The sequence below is a fragment of the Sardina pilchardus genome, chromosome 5, assembly GCF_963854185.1.
Source record: "Sardina pilchardus chromosome 5, fSarPil1.1, whole genome shotgun sequence".
In the NCBI taxonomy this organism is placed as follows: domain Eukaryota; kingdom Metazoa; phylum Chordata; class Actinopteri; order Clupeiformes; family Clupeidae; genus Sardina; species Sardina pilchardus.
In genome coordinates, this window is record NC_084998.1 from 11,652,893 (window position 1) to 11,668,838 (window position 15,946).

Genomic DNA, 15,946 nt, shown 5'->3' on the forward strand with positions numbered 1-15,946 from the left:
TATGAGTGAAATGCTTGTTCAACAACAAAGACAATACCAAACCACATAATGTTGTTTGTTATTGTTGTTACCACTTGTTGCAACTGCATTGCCATGTTCATGCACACCAATTTTGGCAACTAAATGCTGAATGGCAGTGACATTCTAAACACAAATCTCTCTCTAAAACAAAAAACAGTCAGAGACAAATTAAACATATGTTACTTTAATAGGTGTTCAAGGAATAATTGCGTTGCGTCAGCAGACAGTGTTATGACATACAACTCAGTGAAAAGGGCTGAGGGCAATGGCAAAGGAATCCCTTTCTACACAGGGTGTCCAGTAAGGCAAGGCTGCATTAACATCTGGGCTGTAACAATCAAGTCCATACATATCATAATACAGTACTATTGACATAAATTAGGTCAAGCACATATTTTATAAACCCTCAAGGAAACAGACCTGGTGTAAACCTTTGACAAGACTGCTTCACAAATACTTTAATAGCCATGAAGGTACATTCTTGAACAGAGAATATAATATATCTGCCATTTTTCTGGGTGCATATTCAGGTTTTAAGACTTAAACAACTTATAAAAAGAAAAAAAAAGAAAATAAATACACTTGATATAGAGGATTTGGCAAATGTTTATAATGGTTGCCCCCGATTTCACTTTAGATTTGACCTCAGAATCAGGGCGTACTTTTAGACTCTTACAAGTTTGCCTTTTTCTCTGTTGTCATGTGAAGTAATGTATGAAGCAAGGTTGAGCTGGCTCAAAACATTTTCTTTATGATTGTGATAACTCTTTTGTAAGCTATTACAAATGATTCACTTGTGTCAACAGCCTAAAATTCTTTCTTACTTTTTCCATAACATACAGAAAGACGGGATTAGAATTAGAAAAATACAGGTACAAAATCCATTACATTCAGGAGACAGTACTAGCACAAAAGGGTATTATTAATAGTCTGTTAAGCAATATAGGTTTATAGAGGCATCTCCTACATAGAAAAAGGTGACAGAAGTTGAGAGGGTGGGTGACTTTCAATGGCAAACTGGAAATGGGACAATTTCATGCCTAATGCTCAAATTATACCAAAATTCTGCAATGCATACACATACACGCTCACACACATACAACAGCAAAAACATACGCTGTAAAATTTCTTCTTGATATTATGGTGGATTAAAAAATTAAGCTAAAATGGGATGAATGCGAAATGTAAGTAATGGGGATAAAGATTTTGTAACATATCATTTTGGTTAGGGTTTAAGGTGCAAATTCTTTTTTTTTTTTTTAATTAAGAGGCATTCAAAGGTGCCAGTACTTTGTTAAAAGTCAAAGGTAACCCACTAGAAGTATTTGTGCTGACAATATATACTTTCTACCTGAAGATTTATGCAAACAAAAACTCGGAGCAATTGCTTGTCTCTCTGAATTTTCATAGAATTTCTTTTTAAAGACAACTTTCCCTTCTCTTTGGCAAATGTCTATATAACCACTTTTAATGTCCATTACACTGTACATGATACTTCATTAGTCAGTACCTTAGCCATTGATTGCTGGGAAGAACATACATTTAAGCATAAATCATTTTGGGAAGACATAATTTGTTAAATTTTCTAAACTTCTCAAAACATTTAATGATCCATAATGTAAATTACGAATTTAAAAAATCCAAAATTTGTATCGAAATTTATCGCTGGAAATGTGTAAGCAAGCACATACTGGCTTCATTCAAAAATTGCTTAGCAAAAAACATCACAAAAAATTCTATTGTTTTTCTTAGAAAATATTTTGAAACCTATTTCAAACTTCAATTCTTTCAAAACAGGGCCTTTAATGCATTTCTAAAGTCTAGCTTCAACTGAAGCATCCACTCACTAGAAGCAAGGGTAAAAGTCAGCAGGGTTTGGGCCTGGCCTACCTTTGCTGTGAGATGCCATTTAGCAAGTTAGGAAGAGCTGCTACACACTGTGTCGCAATATACCAATATCATTTATGTATTAGGTACACCTAGTTGATTAACATAAAAAACAGACTTCTTCAAACACATACAGATGTAATCCCTTGGCTTTGACTAAACGTCTCATTTATACAAAGGACAAGACATTCATAGCCTCTTCCTGTAGTAATTATACCCCTACCCACTTTACACATCAGCCAAAAATAGCAACGCAGTTGCTTTAAGAATATATATTCCCAGAAGAAAACAGAGAAACATGAACTACTTATCTAAAAGCTGTGCATTGTTTCTCAGTGCTCATTGGCTTAACAGGTAAGCATAGATACAGTTTTAGATTATGAGATTTCGACAACAGTCTTCATCCAGTAAACTGGACCTCAGGAAAGACTGAGGTTAAGAACTAAAAATCACCTGGAAGGAAACAAAGCCAGTAAAACAACACTGAAACACTCACAATATTTAAAATTGAATAATAATAATAATAATAATAATTATAATAATAACAATAATAGTGAACGAAAACAAAAGTGTTTAAGTAAAAAAAGACATCTTTTATAAATTCACAGACAATTGTTAGGAGCAAAGTGTCGAAAAAAAGAAGAAATCTATAAATCAAAAAACATTGGTCAACATTATTTCAAATATAAGTGAAATTTCATGATGATGGCAACACTTAGGGTATTGTGGTAGTTTTCTTAAGCTATGATCTGGCCTGCAGCATCATTCCTTCATACACCGTGAATGAGATGTGGCTCAAGTACTGTAGGTTCTAAAAAGGCTTTAGAATTCACTGAGAATGGTCATTTGAACTTTCCCTGGTTATAACAGAGTGTAATAATCTCCATGGACACAAATATACTGCAAACGGTTAGTTAAGTCTAGTGAGAATGAATTATATTCTTTTGAGAATATGTCTGAATAATTGCAGTGTATATTAATATCTATTTGACCAAGACATACTGACCAATAGAGGTGCTGCCTTTAGTGGCTTCACTAACGAGGAAACAAAAACTAGCTGACAGAGTCAAGCAGCTGTAGATCAACCAGAGAGGTGAAAAATTTGTGATTAAAAAATAAATACAAACTAAGAGGAACAAGGGACAAAAAAGAATGTGTGTGAGAGCCCTCACCTCTAACTCCTGTGTCCACTTGCTGGGAACACAGAGGAATGAAATGAATAAGGTACATCATACCACCAAGGACCAGCTACTTAAACAGGGAATGAATAGCAGGCTTCTACACTTAATCAAGACCAAGGGAAGGAAAATCGTACAACCAGACAATGACAATTCAACTTGGATGCCACGAGTAATGGCCTGACTGCCAAGAACTGAAAATTGAAAACTGAATGACACTTTGATATCCAAATATGGAAGAACAAAAAAAAAGAAAAGAAAAATTGCTCTATGCATACATATATATGTATATGCATGTATATATGCATATACATGCATATACACATATATATAAATTCATTTACTACTCAAGCAAAATATTAGTGCAGTGTCTGTGTTATTGAACTATATTAGCAAAATAGTCGCATTCTTTTGGATTAGTTCTCTAGATACCACACAGACTGTAGGTCAAGTATTGAAATAAAATGCAATTCGCCATTCAAGTATCCCCAAACTGCTTCAAAAAACTATGAGAAGGAAGCATGTGTGAGTGTGTGTGTGTCTGTATATGTTAACTCTATGGGCTAGGAAGTTGTGATGAATCATAAAGGAAAAGAAACCCTGAAAAGCATTACAATGGTTTAAAGAAAAAATATTGCTTAACAAGTTTTAACCAATTACTCACCAAAGTTGGTGTTCTCGATAATTCGTAGCCATCTACTGTTTTACCCTGAATGGCTTACATTATAGTTGTATGCAAGTTTGGACACCTCTGAAGAAAATTAAAATTCTGTTGATTTTTAACATGGAACCCTGCATCACAGTTGAAATTCTGATTGGTATGTTTGGGCACCCTAACTCAGCACTTTGTTTGGCACTCTTTCCGCAGATAATCTTTGTAGGCAGCTAATAAATCTAATCCTGGTTCCACCATTTGTAAGCACTATCTTTTCGCAAGCTTTGCATATTATGGATGTTTGTTCTACATCCGATTTTTCCTTAGCCTGGCCCCACCGAACCTTTTTACAACGTGAATAGAGTCTGGGAACTCTCGATTGGGAAACGTTTGCAACACTTGCATCGCAACGGGCACTAACTTTGGAAATCATTGGTCCAGCCTTACCAATCACATTGATCAGAGATTCCTAACGTTACATTACAGTGATGTTTGCAGGTGTTGCAGCTTCTGTTTATCATAATAAGTTTCGGTTTCGTCTTCCCCTCTTGTCACTGATTGGCCTGACATTTTTCTTGCTTGAGGGAAACGGTTTTGAACTATGGGGTTGCCAGACAAGATCTCCCTGAAAGAAGATCTAGGTGAGCAGGGCCAGGCTAATTTTTCCCACCTTCTGCTATGCTCTTTTTCGCTCTGCACAGTAAGCTTCAAATGCGTCACCCACAGAAATACAGCATTAACTAAGCTTTATCATTTATATTGCATGATTACTTATTGTTATAGTGGGAAGAATTCCCACCAGTATATCACAAACGATAAGCCCCTACAATACCATGCACCAAAGTAGGCTGCACTAGAGCTGCTACAGCCGCTGTCATAGCGAATTTTAATTAAGTCTATTCCAGACATGGAATGTCAGGGAATTCTATATTTGGGGGGGCAAGGTCATGGAATATCATGGAATTTTGTTGTAGGAGTTTAAAATGCACTTGCTAAAATACAATAATACAAATACATTTCCAAACAGAATTGGTGTTTACTGGGTTATTAGCTTTTTCCATTACTACTTGCTTGAGTGGTTGTGGTTAGCCCTACCCGTTTTTTTCAATGCATTAAATGCATTAAAATAGAAGCAATATCAAACAATGCATGAGCATAAACAATATTAAATTAAAGCATGCTGGTTTAATAAACATTAATATACTATATAATATAAATATAAATATATATAGATATATGTATATTTAATTCAGCTGACTACTGATGACCTACTTATCTCAATGATGGACGTACATGGTCACATCTGGTCCTCTGACAGCAGCAATAAAATATTTGTGGTCCTCTCCATCATCAAAGTTGCCCATCCCTGTTCTAGACTATGTAACGTTTGTATTCTGAATTTGGAGATATCTTGAGGGATACATTCTTCAAAATGGGTTATGCCTATTTGTCAGACATATCAGGGGTAATGTGTTGGGTGAAACTCATCTCCCAACACATTTGCAAGGGAAACATTACTTTTCTTGAGCACTATGGTGATGTAGTGTCACTTAATGCGTAATCTGTACTTTGAGCAAAGGCATCTGAAACTGCCAAAGAAGAGCAGGACGAATGCACTGGATTGCACTAGAGTGCAGCCTACAAAGTGTTGAGGAGTGTAGGCCTATTAGAGTGCATCGAAGCCGACATTTTGAGATTATTTTAAAATGGTAATCTTCCCAGGTGTTCTCATAAGCATTTTTGTCCACACTGTTCCTCACCCCTCCCACCCTGTGGCACAGCTCACTACCACCTCAACCTAATTTTCACCCGAGAGAAAAAAAAAAAAAAGATGTTTGGTTGGCCTTTCTGCCCAGCAGAGGTTTATCTGAGTAAGTTAATCTTATCTTGACTTTCACATTCAAATTTAACAGTCATTACTTAATGACACTTCAGCCTGACAATTGCAATCAGGAAGTGCAATCCCCTGGTCACCATGTCTAGGTCATTTTTGGATGCTTTAAACACATATTCACTACTAAACTGCTTACAAATATGAAGCAATTCTCTCTTTTTTTAAAAAAAATATTTTAAGTTTGTTTTTAAGCTATTTTGCTGTGGTTATATATTTATGCTTCACAACAAAAAGTATACAGATTTTGCTCAGAGGTGACCAAACTTATACATACAACTGCACATACTGTACTGTGGGGTCTTGAAGCAGCAGTGCATACCGGAAAATGTAGCATGTTTTGCGATCTTCATTTATGCCCCGGGTTTTTGCAAATGATGATTTAAACCAGTGAATAGAAACTGAAGCTTTTGGAAACCGATGTCAGAATATGCCATGTTTACAGCCAATTTCTTAAGACATAACAGATACCATGGAACAATAAAATGGCACCACAACTAAACTAAACTAAACTAAACGTTTTGAGCATTTTCAAGTGGACTAGAGTGAACTTTTCCTTTAAGGAGCTTTCGTTCAAGCCCTCAGCAACAGCAAACATGCAGTGGGTATATTGAGAAATAAAACCGTTCTCACCAACCATTTACCATCAGTGCCCTACCTACCTAACCAAACCAATATGGGTCGCCTAAATTAAGAGACCTCCCATCACTGAGTGACAATGTACACCGACAACTATTTAGTGATCATGTAAGACCTACTGCATTATCTTGGCAAATACCTAGTTCCCAGACATCACCCACTCACTCATTCTTTTTAAGGTAACCTTGAGGGATCTGAGAATCTAGAATAAAAAGCTAACCTGTTATTATTCAGAAAGAGAGACAAGAGGTATGGTGGCTGTTCAAGCATTTGTGCAGGCTACTGGCTGTGTGAATTTGGTCTAGAGTAGGAAGGACTGCAGGAAGCCACAAGATTTCATTCGCCCGTACAGAGAGCTCTGCTACGTGGAAGAAACATCTGTGAAACAAAGCAGCAAAACGAAACAAACAAACAAACAAAAAAAAAAACCTGACCAAGATACTCCCTCCCCCCGAATGCACTTTTAAAATGCAAAACTTGACCTTAAAATGGCAGCCATTTTTGTGCAACAATGTCTGCTAACCCGTCCCAGCCACCAGGTGAGGAGGCCACACTCTAGGGCCAACCTAGCTCCTCCATAGGCTGCAAGTGTGGGCTGCATCTGGGAAGCTCCCAGGTGAAAGGCACCCTCCTCCCCATGCTCTTTCACTCCCAGACCAGAGCAGCCCCTGGAGGCCACTTCAGAGCACATCTCCCCAGTGTCCCTCTGTCCCATCCCAGCACGAGGTCGAGAGTTTGTGGGGTGAAACGCACCATGTTTGTCTGTTCAGAGGGGGCCAGCCAAGAGAGCCCTCACTGGTCAGCACAGGAGATCAGCACAGGGGTTTGGGCAGCCATGTCCTTCGCTTGGCTCTCACTCGGCAAACTGACAGCACGCTGACCTCTGTAAACACAAAGTCAAAGCTGTGAAACAAACCTGCATGCACTAACGTTAATTATGTCAGCTCTTTTTAGTCAACCTCATAATTTCTCTTTAATTCAAGCTTAAGTGTCTTAAGTTACTGTAGTTGACTCAATACTTAAGTTTATCATTAGCTTTAGTTAATGGAAACTAGTGCTAGGCCGTATACCGTTTCACATCAAATACCAGTGTATATTTTCGATACGATATGAATTTTTTATATACCGCCATACCGGTGTATTTGATTACACAATGTTCGGAATGCTGCGCCACGCAGGCCGGTTGCACAAAACACCTTACGTCTTTCCCTTTAAGTATGATGTTCAAGGCTTAGTTTTATCCTTTGGTAAGGGATTTATTTATAAGTGTTGCACAAAATACCTTAAATTGTTTAACTAGTTAAACTAAAGCGTTATAGGACTTACGTTAAAAGGGATTTTCCAGTACAAAAAAGGTTGCTCAACAGGTGTAACTAGCTGGCTAGTAGGCGATGCCATTAGTTAACAACACACCGAACACAGTAAAGCCTAATGATCTTATCATTTATCTGACCTTAATAATATTCGCTGAAATTATTCAAGTAGCAAGTAAAGCATGTTAAAGACATGAACTGAACAATACTAGCTGGCTAGTTAGTCATGATCCTAACTCATCAGTGCACTAAAACAAACGTTTTTGTCAAACGTTTTGCCTAGCGTACCGAACCAAACTGATGCTCAATAGGCTAACAAGGCAGTCATGTGAATTCTGTTAGCGTCAGCCTACCAATAATGCTACTGTATGTAAACCACACAATAACAATACAGCTTTTTTCTGATCGGCCTATTTGACAGAGTAAACATAATAACAGAGAATTTTATTCTCAATTGTTAAAAGAAGTCAAAGCCCATGTTAATGCAAACAGTCTCCTCACTAAGTCACACTTGTATTATATATCCTTTTAGATTTTCTTGAAATCTGTGTAATGTACCTGAGCTTGAACTTGATCTATTTGAAGTTGCACTACTTTTTGTACAGGTTTATAAAATGTTTGAGAGATTTGCATATTCTGCATTCTGCATTCTGCATTATGACTGCAATTGTCTTTGCATTCTGATTCCGCCCTTAATCATGAGTGCCTCTTTGTAAACGGCATCATTCTCTGGGACCATGCAAATTGCTACTGGTGCAATTATCATACAATTCACTCATGACAGTAAAATAGACCATCCTAAATCAATCTACTGCTGTAATTCCTCGCTCAACCAGTGGAAAATGCTGCGAACACCTGATTATGCATGAAAAAAATACAGTCACATACAAAGGAAACATCAGAATTATATAGGTCAAATATGTTTTTGGCCATACTGCCCAGCACTAATGGAAACTGTTGACATTTCAGCTTGTTTTTTAGGTACTGCGGTTTGAAAAAAAAAAACTAGCCAAAACCACATACTGAACATGCAAAACCAACAAAGCAGAGATAAATGTTGGTGATATGCAGTATTTGTGAACTACATGGTCAAGTAGTTATACATCAGCAAAACATAATACCATTGTACTTGGCTTCTACTGACTGACCGTGTGACCACATACACACATTGCTCTTCTCATCACTCAACTGCTGTAGGAAGACCCCACAAAGACTCTATGAAGGATCCCTTTGGGGTTTAGCTCATTATCATTTCTGCTTCAACCAACTAGCTCACTAACAACAAATACACAGTGAAAAAAGGAACTGCATGACACAACTAATCAGGCAAGACTAGTGTCATTATTGCTAAATCTGATAGATGTTATATAGAACATGGAAGTTGGAAATTGCAGAGGAAGCTGTGATGGAAAAGGTTAGAAATCATTACACAACAAACCATATCCAAACACCATCATACTTAGTTGTCATTCAACCTACTGCCTACAGAATTTAAATGATCAATTTTTACACATACTGTAGCATACACATCTATGCAAACACATTCTTTGTGATCAATTTGGAATATTGTAGCCTGTTGGAATACTGTGGTCTACACAAAGAATGACAGGATCAAGCTCTCTCCCAAGAGTATCTATCTGCCTGCTACATGGTTCAATTCATGTTATGTCACACAGCTGAAGAAAATAAATATTTGTATAAACTCGAGTATATTTTGCTGCGATTAGGGTTGGACATCGACACTCAGTCCTAATATGGCATCGATGCCCATGCAAACGAATAACAACGTGAATTTCAGTGCCTCATTTCAGCGCCACTTCATTTTTTAAATGAAAAATAATAATAATAATCATAATAATAATAATAAAAAAAATAATAATAATAATACGAGGCATCACTGCACATCATGCATCATCTCTACAGTATTGCTCTGATAGCACCACATCATATACATTTAGCTAAGATAAACACAAGATGTATTTGCTGAAAGCAGAGGGGTGCACCACATAGGCTAGAAGACCGTGTTTGACAACTGAGGGGCTTTAAAATAGACTACTTGGCATGGGCTCACAAGTTGTCAAAAACGGTCTACTAGCCTATGCGGTGCACCCCTCTACTTTTGATACGGCATATCATCAACGTTTATAAAGCAGAGGGGTACACCGCATAGGCTAGTAGACCGTGTTTGACACTTCGTGTGAGCCCATGCCAAGTACCGGTAGTCTATTTAAAAGCACAAGCTCTTGTTGAAATCTAGCAATAACTACGCACAAGCAACAGGTTATGAAACAACATCAACAGCCTAGTTTACATAAAAAGCTTGCAAATGCTTAAAACTTAGATTTATTTGAAATATGGTAATGTGAACACTTCTCGGAAAAATTCTGCACTACATAATGACATCATGACATTAATCTTTCATTCGCATGAGGCCCATACAGTATCACAATGAATTTGAAGATCATGCTAAACCTTTGCAAATGCAATTGTCGTTGCCCATGACCAGCATATGGCCTATGACCTGGCAAGGCCATGGCAAGCTGTTTTAACATTTAAAGTTATGGCAAGCCATCAGCACTGGATAGACTTGAAAGCAGAGGACAGTTTGACATTGTATGTGCATCAGTGGCAAGCCATTTTCACATTTAAAGTTATAGCAAGCCATCTGCAATTAGAAGTATGCCTAGAAGCAATGGAACTACAGGTATTGGTTATAAATTGAAAATACAGTTCAATTTCTTGTTCAAATTTGTCTTATCAATCAAAAAAGCAATTGCATGCTTTCGACCATTTTTTAGAAACAAAGTACCGGTTTAGGTACCACTTTGTCGGCACCAGTATAAGATAAAACCAAAAGTTTCATCTTTGAGGAGCAGTTGACTTGCAAGAGAGAGACAGTAAGAGAAAGAGAAAAAGTGTGACAGAGAAAGAGAGAAAGAGAGAGAGAGATAGAGAGAGCGGAAACGAGAGAAATGAGGTTAGACACAGTCACATAAGTTTAGGCAAATTGACACGTTTAGAGTTTACCTGTGCACGTTCTCCATGGCTGCTACTTCAGCGAGGGCAGCTAGGCTGAAGAAGGCTGGAAGGCCCTCCGGTGCATCCCTCCGGTCTGCTTCAGTGAAGCACCCCTCTTCATTGCATAAAGACTCTTCGGTTAATGGCTTTTCATCCTTGTCCTGGGACAACTCCTTGGCTTTGTCTTCTGAATTTAATACAGACAGGGAAAAATGAAGCATTTCATATGTAAGTCTGTGATCTAGCGATAATATGGCTGTTGCACCTAAACGTAATTAGTAACAAATATGAACAAACGCTGGATTTCAAAACATCATGTACACACATCATGTACAATTCTTACTTCTGCGACTACCCTCAGTGACACAACATTTTAATGCAAATTCTTACTTCTGCGACTGAACCATTTTAGTTGGTGTGGTGCAATACTCTTCAAATCATCTGATATATTATTTGTCTCTTTTCACTTTTAACTCCATATCATTCAATGTTTAGTTAAGGATTTATGCAATGACTTTGGTTGGTTGATGATTCATCCCATTCCACCGATATCTCATCCAATCATTTGTCCAGCATCAGATCAGTATTTGTCATGAGTATCAGATGAGCTCGATGAGCCCCATAAAATACACACCTCATATGTTCTGTATGACTTTGGATAAAACATCTATATGAATAAACGTAGATCGTTGTTATATCTGTATCATCTGTGTTTTTGCATGACGCTATATTGGTCAAATGAATACAAATTCTAATGATAAAAAAATCAATGTACTGTAGATGTTGCATGAAAAAGGAAGGTCAAAGGACAACACTCACCCTCTGCTGGGGACAGCCTGCCATCAGCGGTGCGCACCAGGTGGGTGATCTTACTCTTCCTGGCCTTCCTCTTCTGACTGCCCACCGGCATCTCTGCAGCCCGCTGGGCCTCCAGAGACACCTGGCCACATGGCTTGTCCTTCTGCAGGGCCTCGGGCACAGGGGACTCGCTCATGGTTATGGCTACAACACAAAGAAGGTGGAGACTTGTGTTTTTTTTTTTTTTTTTTTTTTAACCATCAGTACGATTTACTGGAAATTAAACAATGTATGCATACCAAATGTTCTAACATTAGTGATTTAAATCGACATGGGATGTCATCTCCACTTTCTATTGACAACATTCAACAATACAGTATTTTCATTGCAACATACTACATGCATAGCACGACCAGGGATGTGATTCTCAGAAAATAGTCATTTTCCAGTAAATGCCTATTTCAGGAGTCTACAACCCACGATGACCTACATGTACCATGATTCTTTCAGCTCAAAACAGGAAATGCTCTGATAAGCTAAGATACCACAACAGTTACTCACTGGCCTACTTAATAGAACAGTCTCACATGATGCACACTGGCACGTATATTTACTCCAGAAGTAAAAGGCTTGGCATGACAACACAACATGATATGACATGGCAGCACTAGTTCACCTTTATCCAAGGTATTGGGCCTCTCCTTTTTGTGCTTGTACTTGCTAACGATCTTGTGGAATAACGTTTTTTTCTGAGATGCAGATGAACCTGATGTATTAAGACAAGACAGAGAAACGAAACATGGCCTGGTAAGTCGCATGGTGAAAACAGAAAACAGAAAAAGAGAACACGGTCCTGGCCAAGTCAAGTGGCCATCGTGTCATCGTGCTGCAGCGAGCGCTTTCAGAGGCACGGTGGTGTGAACAGGAAGTGGGTGGGTGAGAAGAGGGGGGGGAACTGAGGTCAGAGAAAAGCCCACAAATGTGCTACGCTCACCTTTGCTAGGCTTGGCTTGATCAGTGACGGGGAGGGAAAATGTTTTTTTCTTCTTGGTGACGGAGGTGTTCTTTTTGTCAAATGTCAAAGGGCTGTACTGTGGCAAGCTGTTGAACTTCTTCTCAAACTCCTCTTCAAGCTTCCCTAGACTGTGTGGGACAACACATCAAGATTATGATTATTTATTAGATTTATTAGAGGACTAATTGTCTTGACAAAATGAGGAGCTAAAACAGACAAAAAACACCAAAATCTTTGTATATCTGTAAATACTAGCACAATATTCAGTGAAAACAACAGCATTAATGCATATTTATTTTGGGATGCTGTTAAAAAGATGAAGAACTACTCACCCTGGTGCAGTCTCATCTTTAGATTTAGACTTTTTTAACTTCTTGGGGTTGCTTGCACCGGTTTGAGGAAACGTCCAGGCCTCCTCAGTCCAGGATCCTTCCTGATCAGATACACTCCCTCGGACAGAGCCTCTCTTTCCTGTGAATCAATCACAATTACAATAATTTGCACAGACTTCTCATTTCTTGGAACAGTTACTCAATTCCATGTCACACAGAAGTCACACACTGGGCCCCTTGGTACGGGAACGGATAAAGTCGGTACAGTAGTGAACAGGAAGTGTCTTGCGTGAAATAAAGCCTTCGAGTGGAATGTGAGAGAACTGAACTGGCCCACTCAAATTTCTGGTTCATAGAATAAAATTAAATCAGCAAGTACATTTTGCTATGTTATTAAATTAGCTTCAGTTACACCTTAGACTTTGCATGTGAAGTCACATTGAATTCATTGTGTTATGTAAATAAGGAGCAGTTGTGTCAATGAATAAACTGTGGTGAGAATGGTTAATACAAAAGGGGCAGTCACCTCTGTCCACATTTGCTCTCAGTGATGTTAGCATCCCCTCTGACACCAGCGTTTTGTACAGGGCCCCCTTGCAGCTTCTCTCGGACTTCCTGGAGCCACAGTTTTCAGACTTGGCCTCCGCGTCTCTCTCCTCAGATTTGACCAGGGCCTCCAGTGGGCTCTGGGAATCCATGTCCTCCTTTTCCAGAAGGGAGTCAGTTTTCATGCAGGGGGCCTCGACTTCCATCTTTGGGGAGATTGGCAGCTCTTCCTTCACCACAGGAAAAACGTCTGGCTCTCTATCCCCCTCTTTCGATTCCTTTTCCTCCCTCCTCCTCCTTCTCCTTCTCTTTCTCTTTCTCTTCTGCTTGTAGGTCCCCCTCCTCCTCCACGGTCTCTTCTTTTGCTTTGAGTGGTTTCTTCGCTTTAGGCTTCATCTTCTTTTTTGGTGAATGTTGTAACTCCAGGGGAGTGCTTTTGTCACTGTTTGGGACACAGGGTTTCTTCGCGGGTGTCTCTTCCGTACCCCAGGTCCCTTTAGCCACAGCTTCAATGACACTGTCCAAGTCAGACTCCGAGGACTGCCGCTTCTTGGGGGCTTTTTTCACCGAAGCTTGAGTCTTATCAGCCTTGAGAGTTTCTTTGCAGTCCTTCTTTTTCTTTTTCACATTCTTCGGCTGGCTGAGCAGTGGTGGTGTTTTATCTGTTGGGTAGAGGAGGCAGAGGAGGAAGAGGAGGCTGAGGAGGAAAGGGAAGGTGTGGATTGAGGGAGGTCTGGGGAGTTTCTTTGATCCATGGGATCCATGTTTGTGGAACTGTTCTCAGAGAAAACAGGAGCCGAGTCGCCTGCAGGCTGGGAAGACAAGGCCTCTCTTTTCTCCTCCTCAGAAGCCAAGCACATCTGTAGATACACAGGCAGTGTCACATATGGGGGTAATATATTAATCATACATTTCACTGTTACTATTGTCTGTATGAGGAGATATTGCCATTGCTGTCTGAAAATACATAAAATAGTAATATGTACCATATATACAAATTTGAAATAAAATTGTTCATTAGAAATGTAATATATATAATCATGGATGAATCAGGGTCAATCAGATAATCCTGAAATACACCGTTCACTCCATGCCAAATGTATGGAGAAATACAAAATATTACGTCAGATAACCACCAATGCAACATTAAGATAGTTAACATGTTCATATAAAAACATGAATTTCCAATTAAATGATAAATACTGAACATAAACAAATATTAAATGTTTGTTTGATGACAGCAATCAATACTCATTTGGCCAGTATTATGACCCGCAATGCCCCCTTCAGGCTATTTGTAGTCAGTGCACAGGCACTGCAGGCCTACTGTAAACAATAATGCATGTTTTGACATGTAAATGTTATGCATCTGAATGTTGCATATTTGCATAATTGACACCATTTTGTAAATGTATCATGTAAATGTATCATGTCGTTATGCTCACAGTGTAAGTCACTTTGTAACCCTCATACTGTCTGAAAGTTTGGTCATTTTCATTAGAAAAATGGTACACCTGATCTGATTCCATTTTTGAAACAGAAAAAAGTTAGCCCAACCAAGGAAAGATTTCAAAGCTATACATGTCATTCCAAAGGAACCATGAATGCCAGAAGTTGGAGTGTGAAGTTTGCTCAGCCAAATGCTTACATTTAAATACAGTCATGGTTGAAATTGAAACCTCTAGGTATGGTGAAGGGTGTGTGATGATGTGGGTACATTTTAGTTCTAAAGACCAAGGGAACTTTATCAGGATGCATAGTATCCTGGATCCATGAAATAAGTGGCCTTTAAAAATAAAAAACTGCCTAACCCTATGTGTTAAATTCCCATAGGGTTACATAGGGGTGCCAATATTTTTGACCCCAGTATTTTGGGAAGAACATTTATTTATTTATGATACATTATTCATTCACAAAGAAAATTGGTGTGTCCTTAAAGGTTGGATTTTTCCTAATTTTATTACTTAAGCCATTAAAATCAATTTCCAAAAGATGATTTTATATTCCTCTTTTTAGTCAACTTTAGCATGGGGTGCCAACAATTTCAACCATGACTGTAAAAGAAAGGCTTGTAGTTTCAAAATAATTTGAGATACAGTCAAAATACAGTGTATAAGTCAATACAGTACAAGTCTGATACAGAAGCACCTGTAATATATTTTTAATGAAAGTTAACCGAAACTGGATATGAAATGACCCATTAACTTGGAGAGAATGAAAAGGTGTTTTTAGCAATAACAAAAGTAAGAATACCTCAGCAAGCTGGAAGAGAGCTGACTGTCCACACTGTTTTCCATCAGGAACAGAAGTCTTGGAGGTACCGGAGGAAATCTGCTCAACACAAAATGTATCAATCACCCTCTATTCTTACATGTACAGTACATGATCTCTCTCATCTCCTAATCATATGGACCCCTACTGCATTTGTGCTTGAAGTTTATGTTAAAGTTGGGCTACGAGATATGAACAAATAATGTGAATTGTAAGCGTGCCAAATTTCAACATAGCTTAAAGCAACAACAAAATGGACAATGACATTGTCTCTGACATTGCCAACGAACACCTGCTGGTTGGTCGGTGATGACAGCAGCAGCACTATTGTGTAATTAATCCATTATTTTACAGAGGCCAGTAGTTCAAGAGGTCCACAACT

At 38.5% G+C, this 15,946-nt stretch overlaps 1 protein-coding gene across 1 annotated transcript in view; it reads right to left on the minus strand.

Moving 5' to 3' along the window:
* Window positions 1–189: 189 nt before the first annotated feature.
* LOC134080179 (HMG box transcription factor BBX) overlaps window positions 190–15,946 on the minus strand; it is a 30,656-nt gene continuing 14,899 nt past the window's right edge. The window contains 10 exon segments of the mRNA XM_062536466.1: window positions 190–7,154; window positions 10,612–10,789; window positions 11,422–11,604; window positions 12,077–12,166; window positions 12,395–12,543; window positions 12,748–12,886; window positions 13,274–13,613; window positions 13,615–13,926; window positions 13,929–14,153; window positions 15,547–15,624. Coding sequence (XP_062392450.1) covers window positions 7,064–7,154; window positions 10,612–10,789; window positions 11,422–11,604; window positions 12,077–12,166; window positions 12,395–12,543; window positions 12,748–12,886; window positions 13,274–13,613; window positions 13,615–13,926; window positions 13,929–14,153; window positions 15,547–15,624 — 1,785 coding nt within the window. The 3' untranslated portion in view covers window positions 190–7,063.